This window comes from Chaetodon trifascialis, chromosome 13 (assembly GCF_039877785.1).
Source record: "Chaetodon trifascialis isolate fChaTrf1 chromosome 13, fChaTrf1.hap1, whole genome shotgun sequence".
NCBI classification, from domain to species: Eukaryota; Metazoa; Chordata; class Actinopteri; order Chaetodontiformes; family Chaetodontidae; genus Chaetodon; species Chaetodon trifascialis.
Genome location: NC_092068.1, coordinates 15752928 through 15774488, shown reverse-complemented (window position 1 = coordinate 15774488; position 21561 = coordinate 15752928). Strand labels below are relative to the sequence as shown.

At 42.4% G+C, this 21561-nt stretch overlaps 3 protein-coding genes across 4 annotated transcripts; 1 reads left to right on the top strand and 2 right to left on the bottom strand.

Moving 5' to 3' along the window:
* Positions 1-1857: 1857 nt before the first annotated feature.
* On the bottom strand, positions 1858-5649 carry lrit2 (leucine-rich repeat, immunoglobulin-like and transmembrane domains 2). Of its 2 annotated transcripts, XM_070977914.1 has the most exons (4): positions 5480-5649; positions 4431-5221; positions 2234-2979; positions 1858-1993 (listed from the first exon to the last, which is right to left on the bottom strand). In XM_070977914.1, the coding sequence occupies exons 1-4, from the start codon at positions 5587-5589 to the stop codon at positions 1967-1969; spliced, it is 1674 nt and encodes a 557-aa protein (XP_070834015.1). In that variant the 5' UTR covers positions 5590-5649; the 3' UTR covers positions 1858-1966. The 2 variants fall into 2 exon arrangements, with proteins under 2 accessions (XP_070834015.1, XP_070834014.1); XM_070977913.1 differs by having other exon boundaries at positions 1858-2979.
* Positions 5650-6323: 674 nt separating this feature from the next.
* lrit1a (leucine-rich repeat, immunoglobulin-like and transmembrane domains 1a) lies at positions 6324-11404 on the bottom strand. Its single transcript, XM_070977588.1, has 4 exons — positions 11129-11404; positions 10192-10652; positions 8756-9061; positions 6324-8429 (listed from the first exon to the last, which is right to left on the bottom strand). Exons 1-4 carry the CDS (start codon positions 11248-11250, stop codon positions 7363-7365), a joined length of 1956 nt encoding a protein of 651 aa, XP_070833689.1. The 5' UTR covers positions 11251-11404; the 3' UTR covers positions 6324-7362.
* A 2846-nt stretch (positions 11405-14250) lies between these two features.
* Positions 14251-18836, top strand: rgra (retinal G protein coupled receptor a). Its single transcript, XM_070978237.1, has 7 exons — positions 14251-14661; positions 15007-15163; positions 15628-15749; positions 16418-16571; positions 16691-16808; positions 18163-18276; positions 18672-18836. Exons 1-7 carry the CDS (start codon positions 14583-14585, stop codon positions 18813-18815), a joined length of 888 nt encoding a protein of 295 aa, XP_070834338.1. The 5' UTR covers positions 14251-14582; the 3' UTR covers positions 18816-18836.
* The last annotated feature ends 2725 nt before the right edge of the window (positions 18837-21561 follow it).

Below are 21561 nucleotides of genomic sequence, written 5' to 3'. Positions count from 1 at the left end.
TTGATGCTTTAGAACGAAAGAAAGCTACGCACATGCTTCAAAAACCCTGGGATGTGTTTGAAGCAATGGAGGTTCTGAACAGCAAGTGAAATACTTGTCTTTCTGAGGAAGAAAACCAATAAAACAAGTATTATGTGCACATGGTTAACCCCTGATCTTTGAACACTGCCGCTCAGGAGATCAGCAGCTGTTACATTGTGAGGCGTTTAAATAATACACAGCTTTCAGGGTATGTAAGGAGAAAAATAAGATGAGCCCAAATAGAGCTATAATTCATGTGTGTTCTGTGTTGAAACAGCTGAACATGAGTGTTTACAGAATTCACATTGTCTTGTGTCGTACACCGTGGATGAGGATTACAACAAAAAGCAGCATCAATCCCACACCCGCAAATCATATAAACACATCTGAACAAGCAAGAAAGCAGATGTGTCTGTGGGCCAGAAAATGAGAACTGCCAATCTCAACCCATCGTTTAAAACCCTGATCTTCAATAGAAAGTGTGTGGGGGGGGGGTGAACTGATCTCCTTGCATCACAGGAAGCAACACATGGAGTTGGAGGAGGGGGCGCGTGTGATCTGATCATAAAGTGACGGCAGGAGGGGATATTGGAGAGGATGCCAGTGTTTGGGTATTATGTCAAATGAACAATGCCATTGGCTGAGGCATATCCGAAGTGCCATCTGTCTGGGCTGGGCAGCACGGATCATGTGTGACGCATGGCTGCTGTGTGTTGTATTCACAGAAGTGGGAGACAAGGAACTGTGACGTGCATGTGCAGTGGAGGGGATTAAGCATATGTTGATGAAACTTTACACTTCGCATATAGAGATTCTTGCTTTGTGATTCTTTGTTGAGCTGCAGTGGAGGGATGGTGGCAGAAAGAAGGAAATCTGCACCAAAAACACTGTGATTGGACTCAAACTGTTGCAGCCTCATACAAGCCTTAGATAAAGTCAAGACTATATTTTTGCTGTGGACAAGGACAGTGGATTTACACTGGAAGAACACCAAGAAGAAATCTCTCAACGGCCAGTATGAACAAGGGGAATGATTACAGGAAGTAAAAGCTGTTTCACTGTTACATGGGCACCTGACTGTTGATTTAAGACAGATCTGAGAAACTGTGAATCCATCCTTTAACCTCATTTGCCAGCATCAAACATCAATAATAAATGGTAATATATAAAATACGCTGTTTCACTGACAAAATTTTAGTACGTGCCACCACAAACTACATAAAAGAGATGATTAATTAAGGTTTGGTGACCTTGTTTGATGTTTGTCACAGCACAATGTACGACCCTGACGCGCACATTTATATACATACGCACACACATAAATGAATGCACAATTTCATTTTGGATGAAAAGCTGTAATTGAAAGATTTCATATTGTGTATTTACCAAAATCCACCAATACATGATGTGTCTTGCACTTTTAAAACAACAACAATACAACTCAACATACAATAGTAACTGTATACTAGCTTAACTAAATCTAACAAAGACACTGTCTACTGACACAGTGCACAATTGTGTCACATCACCATTTGGTTTCAGATCCACTATCATGTTAGAGTAAAAATATGTCAACTGCATTGACAATGTTGAGCTAAAAGAGTAAGCCAATATGAAATGAGTCTGATAAACAAAAGCATATATAAATACACAAAACAATATCAAAGTGCTAACACGATTACATACAGATAAAGCAGAAGATGGAGTCAGCACCTACTACTGAAAGACTTTTATCAGGTGTACTCATCAGCAGTGGTTGTGAGCACCCCTCCAGTTAAATGAATCACAAAGGCTTCAAATAATGCAGTAATTTCAAATATTCATTATAATCATTTAGACGTATCATTACAACAAGACAAACATATTTCAGACAGAAACAAACAGCAGCATGTTCTTAACAGTGGTGCAAATCCTTCAATTACACCCTTGACAAAATGGTCATCATTCACATCTTTGCAACAAACTCCTCGTCCTAGAACAGAGGAAGAGATGAGATTAAAACCAAGGCAGACAATATGGTCGTTCCTCTGAATAGTTATGTGAGTATCAAAGTTAGCATCATACAGCAGATCTATTCTTTATTCTATTTTACAAAAAGAGCTGATACAGGACGAGACACTGGTCTTTTCCTTGTAATTTAATATAGTTCAGCTGTGAGTCTGCTGTGGTCAGCTTTGCCCTTATGTAGTCTGTCATCTGACCTCCTCCTCACCTTCCTGTCTTCGCTGGAATCTTTATTAACCAGACCCTCGTCGCTGGCGGCCTGCAGGCTGTCGAAGGTGCCTTGCCTCTCCCGCTCCATCCCCGACGGGCTGCTTTCTCTCCGTCGGTTCTTCCAGGACTGCATGATACCCTCCAGGCAGGCAAATTTAGTGTCAGTGGTGCAGGCATACATACCTATAGGCACAGCCAGCACCATGGCTAAAACTATCACCACTATGTGAATCAGCTTCTCCCTCTGTTCCATCTCGGTAATGTCACTTCCTGTTACAAACACAATGCACTGTCCAGCACGTGGTGCCTGGTTCTTAAGGGTTACACAGATTTCATACTTGGTAGCAGGCATCAGATCAGAGACAGAGTAGGAGTGAATCCCTGGGCCGATGTAGATCATTTCTTTCTTATCGGCATCCGCGCGGCCAAAGTGGATGGTGAACCAGGTTTCAGCCGGGCGGTCCAAGGCGGCGAACCACTCGATGGAGATGCCACGCACTGTCTGCTTGGCGATGCGGATGTCAATGTAGACGTTTTCATCACCGGCAGCAGGTGGAGCCGGGATGCCAGGGAGGAGCGATGACTGGGAGCCGCCAGGAGAGCGGACGTCCAGGAGGATGCTGACAGAGGAGTTTCCGATGAAGTTGACGGCAGTGCAGGTGTAGACACCGTGGTCAGCCACGTGGAGGGAGGGAATCACCAGGAAGGATCTGATGGTGTCTTCATCCACTCTTTCCTGAGATTCTGGGAGGAAAACAGGCATATCACATGTTATTTTAAGGGACATGCTGCACTAATGGTGGAAATCTCATTTTGTTAATTATCTTAAGTCATTTCTCCACAGTTGTGCACAAATTATTTCACCAAATTCAGGTAAACCAATGATTTAAACTGCTTGTCCCAATTAAAGAGAAAGGCTGGACAATAATTACTGAATTAAATGTCAGAAATAGTGAACAAGAGTAATCGCAGCTTGTGTAAATGGAAATATAAATATAAAGTTAAATGTTTATCTAACAGGAAGTGGTGAGACAAAGTCAAAGACAAAGACAAAGTCTGAAAAGGACAGCAGGTGCTTTTCCTCATGAAGTTACTCTTGACCCAAGTCGTTCGATACCCTTTCGTAAATCGCGTTTTGTAACTTAATGTAAAACTAAATTTACATTCCATTCAGTGGTTTCTAGATCAATTATAGGCCATTATCAGGAGAAGACTTCTGGGTTGCCAGAATTCATGTAGCTCTTTAATTCCTCAGGAAGATGCTCCAATGGACTGCTTGACCTCTGACCTTCTAGAAAACAGCTGCAGAGTATCCAGAGCAAAATGCCTTTCTTAGCAGTTTATCAACATTTAAAAGTGCAGAGTTAATGAGTTACTTTACAAATAATTTGAATGACTTATTAACATTTGAAATTACAAATGACTGACGAGCGTCTGCCATTGGCTTATTAACAGTCCTTTAGTAATTACTTATTAATGCTTATAACTGCAGAGTAGATGTCTCATTAGCAGTTAGATATTAGACATCAATACTCTACTTAAATGATTTTATTCATGACATGACTTACTCCTGGTGACCAAAAAGTTCTTATGAATGGCTTATAAACTGTAAGCATTAATAGATCATTTATTAACCAGTGTAAAGCCATAGACCTTATAAACGGTGTTAGAAAGCGTGTATTTTAGTCTTCCTTCTCATTCTAATAACAATTTTTACTTCTACTTGGATACTTGGGTCATTATAAAGTACAAATGTGTATAAAAGCACTCTGGTCAGCTACTCTGGTTTCAATGCAGCATAATGAGAGATGACTATTGGCAGCAGAGCTGGGGTTAGTGGTAGCAGTACAGACACTGGTGGCAGAAGTCCTGGTTTCTGTTTATGACGGAGTTACTATTAGTAAGCACTCCACTCTAAAGGTTAAGTCTAATGACGCAGATGTTTACTTAATTGCACAGTAGCTCAACAGGGCTGACATTAGGTACTCAGTGCACTGTAATCTCCAGCACTCTTAATCAACGCTGATGGTGTTGTGCAGATCGTGAGACTCGGTGGTGATGCCAATATGCAGATTTAACCCTTCTCGTCTTTGTACGCGTCAGCGATTAAAATGTGTGTTTAAGTATCTAATTTACCACAAGATATCACTGGGGTTGGGTGTGTAGGCGACATGCTCTGGACATCACACTCTTACCCTGAAATCCTCTGATTATCTTCAGGCCATATGTCCACCACACCGCGGGGTCTGGCCTGGCCTTGGCGAGGCAGCGCAGGGTGAGGTTTGCGCCCTGGGGCAGGCTGATGTTGGGGGACGGGGTGGTGACGACAGGCCTCATGCACGCCTGCAGCTCGACCTCGTGGAAGAACTTGCCCGCCCTAAAGTCCGGCCCTGAGCAAGTCAAGTAGGAGTTCATCAGTATAATCGGGGGGCTTAGGGACTTGATGAACTCCACGAAGCCCTTCAGGCGGCAGTCGCAAAGCCACGCGTTGTCGTGGAGCGCCAGGACGACGTTCGGGACGAAGGTGGTCGCCTCCCGCTCCTCCATGCTCTGCAGTTTTTGGTAGAGAGGCCAGTTTTGGAAGACCTCCTTCGATATGACCGTAAGCCGATTGAAGGATAAGTCTAAGTAAGTCAGACCTGGCAAAAATTTTAACGCATGCTCCGGCAGGACGTCCAGCTGGTTGTGCTTCAGGTCCAGGATCTTGAGGGCCGGCGTGTCCTCGAACGCTGTCCATGGTACTGAACGCAGCTTGTTCCCCTGCAGACGGAGCTCGGTTAAGTTCCCTAAACCCTCCAGACCCTTTGAGTTTATCACTGTGATGTCATTGAAGTTCAGCCACAAGTTCTCCAAGGCGGGCGTTTGCGAGAAAACTCCTCTGGGTATTTCTGTGAAGTGAGATTTTTCTATGCGTATTTTGGTCATATCATCTGGAAGGTTCTGTGGTATTGCCCCAAACGCGCTCTCCTCCATACACACGAGCGACCTATGGTTAAAGGGAAGAGTTGAAGTGATCATTCGGCTGTTGTGTAACCTGATTCCTCATAAGCACATTTTAGAAGGACCACAAATTAGAGTTAAACCTCAATCGAGCCCCTGCAGATAAACTTTTTCGTCTTTTTGAGACAATGTGAACAATTCAATTATCCCATGTGTCTTTAATTTATTAACCCGTGACACAGTTACAGAGGATAAAAATATCTCTGCCTTGGTGAAGACTGGACTGCGTGAAATCAGGTCTTACCTTCCATAACGGTCTTCCACACAGCTGCACCCGCGTAAACATTGAGAGGAGGTTTCATGCGCTTGAATGTTGAGCAAAACTATAACTAGCAGGTAACAAATTATGTCCATAGTCCGCGAAAATTACTGAAGTTAAGGGCTACATTCGCTCAAGACATGCCGAGTGTGGCCGACGAGAGAAGCCTTTTAAGCTTAATCCCTGACGTGCACGCACTGAACGAGTGGCGTCTAATTCTTGGGAAAAGACACATGATTAACACTTCAGCCTCCAGTCTGACCTCATGCATGTTCAGTTCGGTATCACTTCCTGATAAGTCAACCTCTGTGAAGTTGTAACTACTGTTACAATTTACTATTGCTTTATTGATTAATAAGCCAGTAATAAGAAGTTTTGGGTTGCCAAAGTTTTGGGTTTGTGAAAAATCCCTCTAACTGGTCTTCGCGCAATTAATAATTACTTCTAAGTTGGCAAACTATTAATTAACCTAACCTATGAGCTTCACACTCTTTAATGAGCCGTCAAATTTGTAGTTATACATGATAATAAGTAATTAATAACTTGCTTTTGGTCAAAACCTACTAAAGAAACTTTTCACAATCTAGCAACCCAAAACGTGTTTTCATCAGCGTCTTAAATCTGATTTTTAAAGCATTAACATTAATAAAGCTATTAGAAATCACACCACCTGAGACTGACACTGACAGCCAAGAGTTGGCAAATTAACATGAATAAATTAAAGAGTTTTCAAACAGAAACCAAACCAAACTGAATGAAAACCGATTTTGACGAATCATCAATATTGTGAGGTGAAAGTGGAGATGTAAGAACACACAGTACCAGTAACTGGATATGTAAATAGAAAAGTTTATTTAACTATATTCAAATAATATCATTGGAATGAATAGATCTACATTTAATTGGGTAATGATGCCTCTAGGCAGCACAAAACAGGTAGAGATATTTCAGTATGTGTCTCATTGCTGGGAATAGAAATCATTTAACATTTCATTTTGCATCATTTCCACCCTATTTACAAAGTGTCATAGTTCAGTCCTTTCTGTACTTCTCTCCAGCTCCAGCTTTTCTCCATTCACCAGTGTTGAACCATGCCTATGTGTATATCTTCTCTGAGAACATATGACAGATATATACAGAGGCACAGACTTAACTGTATATGTAAGTGTACATCATCAGTAAAGTATATACAAATCCTACACGTACATATATGATATAAACAATGGAGTATCAACCGTTGAGTTCCCTTTAAGTCAGATCAGGTTGCAGAGGTTTCTTCGCTGGGCCATGCATGTGAGATGAAAAATAAATTACATGACTGTAATGCTCTTTCAGCTTTTGACATGTTTTCTCTCACAGGCTTAGTGATAAAAACATTCTTTTAGACATAAAAGCATGAGCGTGTTTGAACACTGTCTTACAATTAATGCATGGACACATGTATGACAGTCCAGTCAGTTTCACTCCATCTGCAAGAAACATATTCTAAACGTATCTGGAAAAAACAAGTTACTTAAAATGTTAAATATTCTCTAAACTGATATTTCCATTATAGTGCAGCGTGCAAAAGTCCTTTGATAGAAGTTGGCTCTCTGTGGTGGTGGAGTTGGTGGCGTGATCCAGCGAGGAGGGACGGGTGGCGGGGAATCCCATGGTGTGGGCGTATGGGAGCGCGTGGGCGGGGGACTGACCTCAGGATGTTGCTGAGGGTGAGAGTACGGGTAGTGATGGGGATATGGATCTGGGTGGAGATGGGAGTGAGGGTGGTGTTGAGGGTGCAAATGGGTATTGGGGTTAGGACTGGGACGTGGATGCGGGTGAGTGCGAGGGAGATGGTGTGGAGCAGGAGCCGGAGCTGGAGCATGATGTCAGCAGAAGTACTCGTTAGGCTGTCCCTCTATCTTAGCTGTAGCCTCAGAGTCCAGGCTGGAGCGGGCTGACAGCAGCCTGTTGGACTCCTCCGGGTTCAGTCTGTTCAAATACTCGCCCTCAAGCCCTTTGGCCTTCGTGCCAGGCGACAGTGTTTCGAAGGTCACATATGAATCTTGGATGTCCTTGGATTTCTTTCCCCAGTACTTCTGAATGCGTCGCTTCAGTGCCCCACAGCACACGATGACAGTGAGCGGAACGGCAATGATACAGGCCACTGTGATCACAATCACATTAATCAGCTTCTGGGTACCAGTGGCACTGGCTGCTTCATCAGTGGAAAATATGACACACTGTTCCTTCTTGGGGATCAGCCCCCTCACACACACACAGGCAATGTACTTGGTCCTGGGCACCAGCCCTTCGATGGTCACACGGTTCTGCCCTGCCCCAACATTGATCTTCCTCATGTCCCTCTCTCCAAACACAGCATACAGTACACTAAAGGCTGTTGTGTTCTTAGCCTTAGGGGCCCTCCAGTTTAGAGAAATGGTATTGTCTGTGTCCCCCACCACCTTTACTGAGCGGACCACTCTGTCTGGGTCCTGCTGCAGCGACGAGGTGTTGGCCGCCAAGTTGCTTAGATTAGTCTTCTCCAGATCCAGGAGTGCGTCTGGGTTGGAGGAGGTGGCAGGCCCTGGGGTGACTTTGTCAGCCAGGCTGTAACTGGCTAGTCCAGGATCAGGACCAAGACCAGGTGGAAGGCCTGGATCCAGAGCAGGCAAGGATGAAGGGCTGGAGGTTGGAACCACATACCTGGCCACCAGTTTCTCCTGGTAAGCAGCTTTGCCCATCTGGTTGGGTTTCTTGACTTTGGCTTTCTTGTCGTTGCTGGTTTGGTTCCCCTCTGGTTTTGGTGAGTTAGAGACAATGAGAGAAATCACAGCTTCAGCATTCCCAGCGTAGTTAGTGGCCTTGCAGATGTATTTCCCTGAATCACGATACGACACAGCTGGGACACTGAGAATGGACCAGGTGATTCCTTCCTTTGAGGTTTCCTGCTGGACTGTGGTGACAGAGAGGACAGAACATGGTCATCAGACAATAAAGGTCAACATATGAAAAAGACAAGTAAAATATGATGTGCATCTGAAAAAGCCTTTTTCAGACATACGCAAAGAGACACCAAGCAGGTGATTAAGCAGTGGTGCACTGCTCATCATCATAGTTACATAACTCACTGTTTGTAGCTACAGCTGTCAGTCAGACTTACAAGCTTACTGTCTCCACTGGTAGCTTTCTGTTTAATTAACAGCAGCACTACAGTGCAGACAAAAGCATCTTATGTCAGACGCAACACAGAGAGAGACATTCAAAGATCTGCTGACTCACCCGTTCCATTAAGGACTCGACCGTCTGCCCTGCGCCACATAAGATCTGGGATGGGGACTCCAATGGTGCCACAGCGGAGGAGCACATTGTTCCCTACGGCGCTGCGGACTCGTGCGACAGCTGTGTGGATGCGTGGAAGTTGACAGCGTCGCAGCTCCGCATCACTGAACAAGACTCCTGAAACACTCTCTGGAGCTGAACACCGAAGCCTTGTGTCGATGAATGCCACTGAAAGAGTCGGGAACTTCTGGAACTGGACCAAGTCGTAGAGCCGACAGTCACACACCCAGGGGTTGTCATGGAGACCTGAGGGCAAGGATACAAGTGAGACAGGTGGAAGACGAGCGTCCAGCTGTGTGCAAAGTGTTAGACCAGCCTGCAGATGGCCGGTGTGGATGTTAGGATGTTAATCCTGTAAGAGGATTAACATTTAATTCATAAACTACATCATGACCATGACTACGGCAATGATGGTGGTGGTGATGAGGATGATGAGGATGATGATGATGATGATGATGATGAGGATGATGAGGATGATGATGGTGGTGGTGGTGGTGGTGGTGGTGGTCGAGTGATCAAGGTCAGGTTTTGCTGTCATTTCATCCTCCTGTTCTTGACCAAAGCATGAGCCTTTAAAGCCAAACCTGGAGCATCTGTCCACCGTTCAGAGTCTGAGGATGGGTTAATGCAGAAGATGAGCGAATGGAAAATTAACTTTGCATTTCTTTTTGTATTCTAAACATGCAGCAGGCTATAAAGTGCAGCAACACTGTGCGTGCAGTTGTGCTAAATACATAGGTAAAATAATAATAATAATAATTGCCGATCAGGCTTCTTCCATACTTAATTAAACCACATCTTGTCTTTGGTTCTAGGGTAAATGTAGGATAAAGGCTAATGGCATAGAATGGGCCAAGTCTCATTTTTAAGGATAAAGAGAAAAAAAATGTATATACCAACTTAAGAATTTTGCCTTTTGAGAAAAGCTATGTAATCTAAATTAAGATGCAAAGAATTTGGAAGCAAAGAATTTGAAGACTCATACATTTACTCATGCGTGATAGACCGTAACTTTGTGAATTTATGCAATATTGGTATCACTTAAGCTTAATGCCCCTTACTGTGCTGTAAGGCCATTTATAAACATTCTATACATGATTTATAACTCACTATAATGTATTTGTTGTTAGTGCTTAGTGCTTGTTAATGATTTTGTCAGCAATTATAATTCCTCTTGCGGGCCCCCATGCGTGGTTGTTGGTGTGTAATTAATGACAATATAGTAAAACAAAGTTCTAATGATATGAATTGTGTCTTCATTGGATTCAAATTATTGAAGATATAATCTCTGAAAAATATTGTGTATTAAAAAGGGTTTTAAATTGTGGCAGGCATAAACCTCGCCTGAACGTTTGGGTGAATGCACTGTCTTTTACCAAGTATCATTTTGGAGCTCTCTGGTCCTTGCACAGGTTTTGCTGCCAGCCAGGTGGACAGCACCTCTGCCGGCAATGTCAGCAGGCTGTTGCTGGACAGATCCAGGTAGGTGAGGTTCTTGATGTAAGTGGTGGCCTCCGCTGGCAGCGAGGTGAGCTGGTTGTTGTGCAAATCCAGAAGTCTGAGACTGGGCATATCCATGAGGGATTCCCAGGGAAAGGCGGTGAGGGAATTCCCGTCCAGACGAAGCTCTTCCAAGTTGAACAGTCCCCGGAAACTGTCTGGGCTCAAGGCGGACAGCGTGTTGAAAGACATCCACAGGAATTCCAGACTGGAGAGGTAGTTGAAGGCTTCGCTTGGTATCCGCTGGATGGCCGTCTTCTCAATCCGCAGCTTGGACGTGTCAACAGGGAACCCGACAGGCACAAGAGATATCTCGGGATCATTGCAAATCACGCTCCTGAAAGTGAGATGTGGCAAGTGAATTTGTGTTCACCACCAAATCATGTTCCACAAATTACGCATTTACGGACATTTTTGTAATGTATCAAAGCAAATGAAAAATCGACTAATTAATCCGAAATTAGTGTGAGTCTGAGATCATGTTTTCATTATCAGGCAGATAATTTTGGAAAGGAAAAAAACAAACAAACAAACAAAAAAAAACCTCTCATTTCCCAGTCCATCCAAACTCGTATAAAACGCATAGACGGGGGTTGAAAGTGCCTTTGAGAGATAATCCTGCATTAAATAAAATTGGACCGACATGCACTCCCTGAATTATCTTTTGTACACGTGTTCACCTCTATGCAAACATCTGTCCTCATATGAGGACAAGACCTGTCCGTCTGTAAAGATGCGCCTGTGCACACAAACCAGAACAGTTACAGTGTGTACTTTAAAATAAAATCTTTTTCATCTGGACATCCTCCTTACCTGGCCTTTGATCCGTCACTCAGGTTGTGGTAAAAACAGCTGCACTGCGACGGGCAGGAGCTCACTGGGGAGACAAGTTCACCTATGGCCACATAGAGCCCCAGGAGCAGGACGAGGAACATTTTGGCCCACTTTTACGCATACGCAGCTTGCCTACATGCGCCCAGTTTGCGCCCACTGAAGTCAGAAAGACTTGATTTTTTTCTCTCATTTAAAGCAATATCATCCGCATGGCTTTGTCCCACCGCTTCGCTGTCCCATAGTGATCCGACTGCTATGAGTCCCGAGATAAAAAGGATAGACAAGGATTAGCGAAAGGACTGGCGTTCTTTTCATTTGGATGCGTATTGCATGCCGGAATCCGATAGGCTGCGCAGAGACGTCCCTATTTATTATCACAGAAAAACACTTCCGAAATGGTCATAATCCACTGTGATGTTTTGATTTTTTTCTTTCCCTCAAATATAGCTTGTTCATTTGAGCCCTGCCGTGACTGTTAATCTGAAAGTGGACAGCACTATGTTCTACCACAAGGTGGCCCCTATATCACAGCCTGTGGCTCCTACCTTGGGGCCTGTCCACTCAACAGATGTTAACTTGACATATTCTTAATCTGCCATCCTTTTTTTATTTGAAGAACTTTTAATATTTTAATCAGAAACTAAAAATGATTAGAAATAAATCTTTGTGCTGAACAGTCAATAATCAGACCCACACTTTTCCTTTTACATTCTGATCTTCCCGTTTGGCATTCCCATCCCATTTTATGTACCTGCACACAGTGTAAATTACACATTGACAATTCATCAATGGGAAACAAAGTAGTATTTACTAAGCAAACAAAAAGATTTAAATAGTAAGGAATGCATGCGTAATCAGTTTACTCACTTTAGATTTCACCTCAATAATCCATTTGGACAGAGTCCCACACTACCGGGGGGGAAATACCTCTAATTATAAAGCTTTTGTTTCACAGTGTAGGTAAATACTATGTGTGTTATTTGGCATCTCTTCATTGTATTCCCTCCTTTGTGTTTCATCACACTGGAAGTTTAGTGTTACACTTGGCTGGCACTGAAAAGTTTGCCTCCTCTGGCCTAAAGTGATGGCGAAATGTGTTCGAACAACTTGGCAGCAAGGCCCCACTTTAGATCCGACCCACATTTAACCACAGACAGGTCGAAGTCTTTCTAGACAGCAAAAGTTTTAGCAGAGATTAAAAAATAAGCCCAATAGAATAATAAAGTAATAACAGCTTGATCGAGACAATAATAGTAATTAGAAACTGTGCGTGGTGTCTTCACCTCCTATAAATGTATTGTGTGCCACATATGGATACATTAAGTCTTCTTCCTCCATCCTGAGTAGTTGTCCTTTATTTAGTTAAATTGCCCTCTTTAACCTTTAGTTTAAACACCCCTTTGAGTCACAGGTCTTTCAGTATGTATGGTTTTAGAACCGTGCAGGTCTGTACTGAGGCTCAAAACGTGTTGAGCAATCATGTTGAAAACCTTAAACATTCCATATTGCACCACAAGTAGTTAATCTCATTTACTGAAGCCAATAAAGCCGCCCTTTTACATTGTATGAACCAGAAGACTGGACTTTATCTAAGGTGCAATGTCATTCTTAGTGTGCAAAAAATCTCACTGAAGCAACTTTAGAATAAACAGGATTTTGGAGTGTCTGCTGTATCATGCAAAATTATTGCTGAGTTGTCAAATTAGAGTTCATTTGCATAACCGCTTTGAGCAGAGATATCAAAAACAGGCTATTAGTATTGTACACACTTCTTTGTGCCAATGTTTCTTCAATTAAGTGCTTTCAGTTTTGGGTGTGACCAATTTTGAGAGCAAAAATTAGACTAACTACACACTCAGACTCATGTTGGGGTCAGCCAAGGACGCAGGGTTTTTTTTCTTTTTCTTCAACATAATAATACCAATGAAAGAAATTCAGCTGACTGTCACAGTGTTACCATGTTTCAACATAATCCTGAAGATAGAGTTAAGTGGTAAGTATTGTTGTGACCTGATACACGTATTCTCAAATGAATGCACAGAACTAGCCATTTGTTTTTAGTAGGATATAATTAAAAATACAAAAATATATTGGATCTTGTGCATTTGCTTTTCCATATGATTTAGCACTTCACACATTTTCACCTATATTTCCCAAGATTCCTGATCTTTTAATCCTGAGACTGAAATAGACTTTGGCCACACAATGTCAGGCTTGTGTCCCCTGTAGCCCTATGGCATGAAAAGCTGCAAACGATGTCGCAAGTGAAACATGACGAATCCGTCGTAGGCTGGGGATGATGGCTGGATTTCATGTAATTTGCACACTTTTTGATCAGCTAAAGGTGAATTGGAACACTGGCTTTTATTGTACACCACATGCCCCCTCCCCCCATCATCGCACGGGAAACTGCAGACTGAGTCAAGCCTCTGTTGACATATGTTGTGTCTGCAGCTCCAAAAGTGCAATTTTGTTTTGTTCTCGTTTTTGTTCTCATTTCAGGCAGATGTCACAGTTGGTTTAATCTCTTGAGGTCAGTGTGTCTATGAAAAGTTTTATTCCCTGCCAAAATGACAGCAAGGCAAACGCTGACGTGTCCAGTTTCAAATTCACTAGTCAAAACAGAGTCCTGCCACATGGGACAAAGGATTAATAGACCTGAAGGTGCAGATCAGCGTTAAGGATCCTCTATGGTGCAGCCAGAATCTCTTTGAGTCATTAATCAGCAAATGGACAGGGCTACTATAACAAATGCACATACATGATATACACTTTACTGTAATAATAAACATGATAACGAGGAACAACGATAAACTGAGCACGAGCTGCAGGACACTGATGTGTGCATATAGGGGCCTGGAAATATTTTGCACTCAGACAGACAAGGAGCATTCTCTACATGTCTGTCACATACAGTCAAGTGTATACATTTAACGCTGCAGCATCTGGATGTAACATGTACCAAACGCTCGTGCGAAACCTGCAAAAAAAAAAAAAATGCAGTATGCAGTTTTCGTAATGAGCGTGTGTGTAGCTCTGATTGGCAGGAGGCTTAGGCTCTATAGACACCTGTTGTTGTCTCTTCTTAAAGTGACGCATCCAACGTGTCGTTTGACATCAGCGCCGGCTGCATCCTCACCGGGACGCAGACACAAAGGCTTGTTGTGTAACTAATTGAGGGCTTTGCTGTTGCGGTGGGCAAATACGCATTAAGGGTTGCGTTTGTGCGGTTATGTTCATTAAGACATTCCTGCACGGATTGGGGCGACAGAGAGCGGGGGGGTTTACATAATAAAGTGCATGCTTTTCACGTGAAATGCCCCTTTAAAAGCGGACTGCCTTCGGTCACAGTGAGGCATATCGTAAAGGATCGGATAGAGAGGAGTGAAAAGTCTGTGAAAGCTGCACTTTCTTGTGTCAAATCGGCTTCAGGATGGTCTCGTCTTACCCTTTACCGGAGGGCTTCTCCGACTTTGATGTGTTCTCCCTTGGATCCTGTCTGCTGGTGGAGGGTGAGTGTTTTCGTTTTGTGCTGGAATTCAGCCAAACGCTGCGAGGCTACGAGGGCTGCGCCCGCTGCGTAGCATTAACCTATGACAGGACCTGACGCCACCCGGGCACTGGCAACATAATGTTGAGAGAGAAAGGATCCGCAGCTTTCTCTGTAAACTCACAAATTAACCCTCGCTTACAGTCTGCAAGCGAGGAAAATGACGATGTTTGAAAAGAGCGTGTTTACTGGCGTCTTGATATGTGCTGCATATGGCGCACGAAGCAACGCTGTGCGCGCTGATTCCCATTCACCACCGCACACTGCCCTCATTCATGATATTTATTTCTGTTTCCGCTACCTAAAGGTCTGCTGGGCTTTTTTTTAAATGCGGTGACAATCGTCGCTTTCCTCAAAGTGAGAGAGCTGAGGACCCCCAGCAATTTCCTGGTGTTCAGCTTGGCGATGGCTGATATTGGCATCTCCATGAACGCCACCGTCGCCGCTTTCTCCAGCTTCCTGAGGTGAGTGATGTAACCACTTCCTTTCGTAAGGAATATCGATCACGTGTGGCTTAACAAAATGTAATCAGAAAATAATGCCAAATAAAACTGACCTCGAGGTGAATAATCGACAAGGGAATGTATAATCGATACGGGGAGGAACAATCAAAGCTGTAGAGTGCAGGGGGAGCGGTCAATACGCAGCTAAAGCCTATGTCATAATGTGCAGAGGATTTTCAAGCTGTAATCAGGAGATGAAAGTTGCTGCTCTGATTGTGCACGAGTCCAGGGATTATTATATTTACTATTATTGTATTATTTCATTTTTAAATATAGACCCACAATCTGAAATAAGCAAATCTACTGATTGCTTGCAGCTTGTATTTCCATCAGTTTCAGTGTGTTAGGTCAAGAACATAAACTGTTAATTTTTACATTTAAGATGAATAAATGCATGAATTTATGAACAAACCCTCTGTCATCAGGTACTGGCCATATGGCTCTGATGGATGCCAGACTCATGGTTTCCAGGGCTTCATGACAGCTCTCGCCAGCATCCACTTCATGGCTGCCATCGCCTGGGACAGATACCACCAGTACTGCACCAGTAAGTTCCCACCTGCTTCTGTCCCCGCCCAGTAGGTCATGCACAGTTACAACCAAATGCATTGTGTTCCCTCTCTTGCAAAGCATGGGTTCTCTCTCTCACCGCACACACACACACACACACACACACACACACACACACACACACACACACACACACACACACACACACACACACACAGATTTATGTCACCAGTCTCCAGCTGATCTTAAGACCTCCTGCTTTTCTGAAGAGGCCAGCTGGTCAACAAGTAGCCTGTTGTCTTTGGATTTGCCACAGACTGTTCTGACGTCTATCCTGTGAAAAGAACAAACATAGCAATTGTTATAAGCAGATGAGTAAATGGTGGCAAAAGTGCAACCTGGGGGGCTTGAGTGCTAGTACAAACCTTTTTTTATTATGATATTCCAACACTGAAATACTGCTATTTTTAGCCATCGTTAATAGCAGGATAGAAGGGTAAGAGGAAGTGACTCTACACCTGGTCTGCAGTGTTCATATGATTTACTGTGTTTATGAGACAGTTAGTTACGCTGGTATGAACATGTTAAAACAAAGTGCTTCAGTCCTATTGTGACTTTTGGTAGATTGAGCAAAAACATGTCATCTCATAATGTTGGAGTTGTGAAAAAAAGCAATGACAAATGGTGTGACCTTGCTCTTGTCAGGGACAAAGCTGCAGTGGAGCAGTGCCATCACCCTGGCTGTGTTTGTCTGGCTATTCACCGCCTTCTGGTCTGCCATGCCTCTCATCGGCTGGGGAGAGTACGACTACGAGCCCCTGAGGACCTGCTGCACTCTGGACTACAGCAAGGGAGACAGGTGCTGTATATGCACATACTCCTGCACTGCTAAAGATACATATAGATGTTTTTTTTTGTTCTCTATCCCTCACTGGAAGTAGTTCATACTGACTTTTTTGTGCGTTTTTCTCTCCACAGAAACTACGTGTCCTACTTGATCCCCATGAGCATCTTTAACATGGCTATCCAGCTGTTTGTTGTCATGTCCTCTTACCAGTCCATTGCACAGAAATTCAAGAAGACTGGAAACCCCAGGGTAAGTAAAATAAAAGATAATAACACCAACTCCACCTACATGAAGCCACATAAAAGAAAACGAAAAACACTTAAAGTTGGCATTGTTACACTGACTCTGTTTGGCATCAGTTGTTCCAAATCCAAATTTAATCACACACAAGATGCAGAGGAATTTAGAAATTACTAAATCCAAGACACTGGCAGTCATAACAGCTAATGCACAAATCCTTACAAATATGCAATCCATATAAAGATTCTTCTTGCTTTGAAGTCACCCACTGAAAGGAATCAGAGAATTTGCCCTTATATTGACATCATTTTCATTTCTGCCACTGTAAGCACAACTTCCTCACGTGGTGCTCACTCAGGGTAACAAAACAGGCAGTGAATGAGGAGCACTATATAGGTCATCGCCACAGGGGGAAGACCGGGCGCTTCAGCGGAATGCAGACAGTAGCTGGTGTGCAATGAAAACAACAATGTTTCTGTGAATGGCAAGTTCAGTAGTGGAGTTCCTCAGGGGCTGAATCAGGTTGCCTCTCTTTAGGTTGCATAAGCCCATTACTCACAGTCATCTGAGTTGGCTGGAGACACAAGCATAAAGGCTGCAGAGTAGAGACACCAAGCTCTCCCCCAGAACAGTGCTTTTATGTAATGTAATGTATAGTCACAGACTGCCCAAGCATATGACTTGTATGCCATAAAAACCCGAAAGGATAAAATTGTCCAGATGGATGTGGTGAGAAGTTGTGTCTGATGTGGGTTTTATGAATATTTTTTAAATGCGTAACTGCAGTGCAATGTAACTGGCTTTCCAGTCAGTCCCATGCTGTGCAGCCAAACTGCTCAAACCACAGAATTTCATTTAAAACTTTATTGGAAATAGATAACAAATGTGTCAGGTTACGTTGGGGGAAATAAAATGTTGCAAAACATCTCGATGCAGCCATAACAACAGCAAATTGTAGATTGTCGGACAGTGTGAAATAATTTACCCAACCTTTAAGCTGCTTAAGAGGCAAAAAGGGAACACTTAAATGTGGCTCTGTAAGTGTGCATTCTGACTCAGAATAATGTCTCCCTTGACCCCTGGATTACAGCAGCCTTCCCCCTTTACTTGCTAGCTGTTTCTGTTTTCTAGCTGAGTGAGACTGATCTTAACACAGGTACTGTTTTTCACCCAGACATGATCCCTGGCATGTGACTTGCCCCAGATTAATAAAACCTCATGACACAATTCCTCCTTCACTCTTTATGGTTGATCGGTGATGAATCATTTTTGTTCTGATCCTCTCTCCCTCTCTCTGTTTCCTCCATGTTTCATTCCCTGTTTATCCCTCCTGCTCTGTCTCTCTATCAATTCTCCTCTATAGTTCAACCCCAACACTCCTCTTAAGACTATGCTGCTCTGCTGGGGCCCCTATGGTATCCTGGCTTTCTACGCTGCTGTGGAGAACGCCAACCTGGTCTCTCCCAAGCTCAGGATGGTAAGGACAGCCAGTACATACATGCACACAAAAACCCTCCACTGTAATGCAAGCATTTCAATGTATATAATAATACAGAAATGGTAATTATTATTTTAATTACATTTACCATAATAATACATAAATGGTAAAATTTCTTAAAAGTTAAAGTCCCTATGTGTAAAATATGGAGATTTCTGACTGGTAGTATCATAAATGCACTGTGGCAGATAGCAATACATGCTGCTATCTCACAGGGATTGCCTCATTTTCATCAACCATCAGAATAATTTTTCATTTTAATACAATTAGCTGAAACAAGCTTCACAAATATATTTTAGCACTTTTCTTGAGACTCTGTAACACTCTGTGGGGTCTTAGGAGCACTAACAACCTTGTTGTACCTGCCTCTGCAGATGGCTCCCATCCTGGCCAAGACCTCTCCCACCTTCAATGTCTTCCTATACGCTTTGGGAAATGAGAACTACAGAGGAGGCATCTGGCAGTTCCTCACCGGGGAAAAGATTGATGTGCCTCAAATTGAGAACAAGTCCAAATAAACTAAGCATGCAATAATTATACACATTTACTGTCCTGGTGGTTTCTCACAGGTACCTAGGTGTTTCTGTCTGTGAGTGTATGTGCACGTGCTGTGTCTTGAACAGTGGTAGCCATTGTCCCTTGTAAGCATCTGTTGTGGATTTGTTGTCCTTTGTTTCTGTGGCTATAGCCTATTTCAGTTAGGAAGTGGAGGAAAAAAACCTTTTGAAATGATTTGTAACTTGCAAGCTGCTGAAAAGTGACACACAAAAAGTGAAACACAATTGAACATGTCCAAACAATTCCTCTTGGGAGGGACTACTAATTACAGCAGTATTTCATGGTAACATGTAGTAAATGCAGCAACAACAACAGCAGTGAAATTGGACTTGGCTACTTCTGTAACAAACACATGATTTCTCTGGTTTTGTCACATCAGTGTGAAATTTAATATAATTTCTTTCACTATGTGGGGGATGACTTTAATTTTGAGTTAATTTGAAGAGAAGCTTTCTATAACCAGACGTCATCCGGGACGTAGAAATATTCTTAGTTTCAAGGTTGATTTAACAGTCCCACAAAGAAAGTAATATCACGTGCTTCAAACCCAATTATGTACACTTTGACATATATTGGCATTTAATCTAGCTATTTGCCTCAAACCATCTTTCAGTTGAAACATTATATAAATAGTTTATCCACTAGCCAACATCTCTGTTGCCAAACAGCAGCCATCTTAGCTCTATCAATCATCCATTAGTATGCCTTCAGGGAAAAATTTCCCCTTGTCAGCCAAGCATTTTTTTCACCCTAAGGTTCCCGGTTTCTATCATTTGGTGGAAGAGAAAAGACCCTAAAATGTATGAACGGAAACAAAAAAGCTAAAAGATATTCAATAGAAGTTCTAATAGGGGATTAATGCAACAGATTGATTATGTTCTCTGATTTCTCTGTGACAGTCAGGAAGGCGTCCACGTCCACTGTGCCTGTTGGTGAAATGTGAAAGTATGTACATGCCGCTAATGTCTTGTCATGCCTCGTAAAGTCATGAGTGATCTCTGTATGCAGAGTAGAACTGCACTAATCCTTGAAACAAGAGGACCATTCTTCAACACACAGCCCCCACCACAAGTTAGAGATTAGTCGGTAGTCTGTAGATTAACTGGACGTGCTTCTCTCCTCCAGATTTGTGTATGAAATGAAGACAGAAGTCTGTGCAAAGCTTTAATAGCATCCAAATAAGAGATGTCAGAATTAATTACTGGAATCAGCTTAACAACATTTGAATGCTATATTTATGGTTAAGATTAGGCTAAATATATTAAGTTATGCGTGGCTCCTCAGTTTTTTTTAATTCCCTTCTGTCTCAGACACTATTTGATTTATCTATTCAATTGTGCATATTAATGATTATTATTATAATGATGCAAATATTATGTTTCTTCACATCTGATTTTGTCTCCTCACATATCTTACCTTAGAAACAACTTTGACATTTCCTTGAAATGTATTATCTAACCAGAGTGTCAGACAATACACAATAACATACTGGTTATCATATAATCAATATTCTTTCAGTAGGTTTCAAAAACCAAGTAGCTCACTCTTCTAGTATTGTCTGAATGTAGCATGACGATTTGGAAGAAAAAAGGAAAATTCCATCAATATGCAACACACCTGATCATATCTGGAGTCAGAGTGAAGTGTGTTTTGAAATTGAATACTGTCGAAACATGAGGTGCAGATGCTTTTTAAACGCGTGGGATCCAATTTCTACACTATGTTGCATGCATGTGATTCATGACAAATAATGTAAATCATTAACACAAACAGGTCCATTCGCACGTGAACCTTCAATCAATAGCTCAAGTGTGAAGCTCTTTAAAAACATTCAAGATTAATGGCGAGCACCTGGACTCCAGATGACAATTATTATTCTGTACAATGTAGTTATCTGTAGATTTTGTATAGTTATCTAGCCCCTACAGAATCCTGTATACTTTATCCACCCACTTAATCTGTCCATTTTCTGTTTATAATTTACAGAAAGTGTGTGATTAACTAAAATAACAACTTGCTTCAGCGATTCAGCAATTCTTGGACAATTAATAAAGTACTGTAAGTATCTCAATTCTGAGTCTTTTTGTGTTTTTTTGTTTTGTTCATGGTCAAAAAAGCATCAGGATCCATCTAAACACAGGCTCAAGACACACGACCATTTGATCCAGCCCCCAAAGCAATTCATAAATACAAAGAAGCAATTACTTTTTTCAGCAATGACAAGACTAACAAGTCCTTCCAAGTGGTCCATCAATGCAACATGCACAAAGCGGCGAGAAGCTGCCTCAAGCTGCAGCCAGCTTCTCAGCTCTCTGCCTTGGGAAATCATGTGAAGGCAAATTCAAACTGTGGCAAATGCAACTAGAAAGAGGAAACATTGTGTATTTTCCTACTCTGCAAGAAAAAAAAAAGCCTGCTATGACCTCTGAATATGCTAGTGAGTATACACCTCCAGGCATTTGAAAGGAACTTTTAAGGACATGAAAAGCAAACAAAAGGAATTTAACAGCAAAGGATGTTGGAGAATGGAGAAGCAGGTTCTCCACCCCAATAAAACATGTTAACCACAAACTGAGACAATGCTATGTAATATCTACAGAGATTGTTCAAATGACACTGTGTGCAGTACATTTAATACTTAGAAAGTACTTGTATGTGAGTGATTACATTTTATGCTACTTTATACTCCATTAAACTATGAGGGAT

What these genes read in the sequence shown, in the direction of transcription:
- lrit1a (XM_070977588.1), bottom strand. Translation starts at nt 11,250, where the DNA reads ATGTTCCTCGTCCTGCTCCTGGGGCTCTATGTGGCCATAGGTGAACTT. An exon ending in AGTGACGGATCAAAGGCCAG is followed by an intron (nt 10,653 to 11,128) that starts GTAAGGAGGATG and finishes TCTCACTTTCAG; the next exon opens with GAGCGTGATTTGCAATGATC. An exon ending in TCGAGTCCTTAATGGAACGG is followed by an intron (nt 8,430 to 8,755) that starts GTGAGTCAGCAG and finishes CTGTCACCACAG; the next exon opens with TCCAGCAGGAAACCTCAAAG.
- rgra (XM_070978237.1), top strand. Translation starts at nt 14,583, where the DNA reads ATGGTCTCGTCTTACCCTTTACCGGAGGGCTTCTCCGACTTTGATGTG. An exon ending in GCTTTCTCCAGCTTCCTGAG is followed by an intron (nt 15,164 to 15,627) that starts GTGAGTGATGTA and finishes CTCTGTCATCAG; the next exon opens with GTACTGGCCATATGGCTCTG. An exon ending in TCTCTCCCAAGCTCAGGATG is followed by an intron (nt 18,277 to 18,671) that starts GTAAGGACAGCC and finishes CTGCCTCTGCAG; the next exon opens with ATGGCTCCCATCCTGGCCAA.
- lrit2 (XM_070977913.1), bottom strand. Translation starts at nt 5,589, where the DNA reads ATGGACATAATTTGTTACCTGCTAGTTATAGTTTTGCTCAACATTCAA. An exon ending in GTGGAAGACCGTTATGGAAG is followed by an intron (nt 5,222 to 5,479) that starts GTAAGACCTGAT and finishes CTTTAACCATAG; the next exon opens with GTCGCTCGTGTGTATGGAGG. An exon ending in GATAATCAGAGGATTTCAGG is followed by an intron (nt 2,980 to 4,430) that starts GTAAGAGTGTGA and finishes TTTTCCTCCCAG; the next exon opens with AATCTCAGGAAAGAGTGGAT.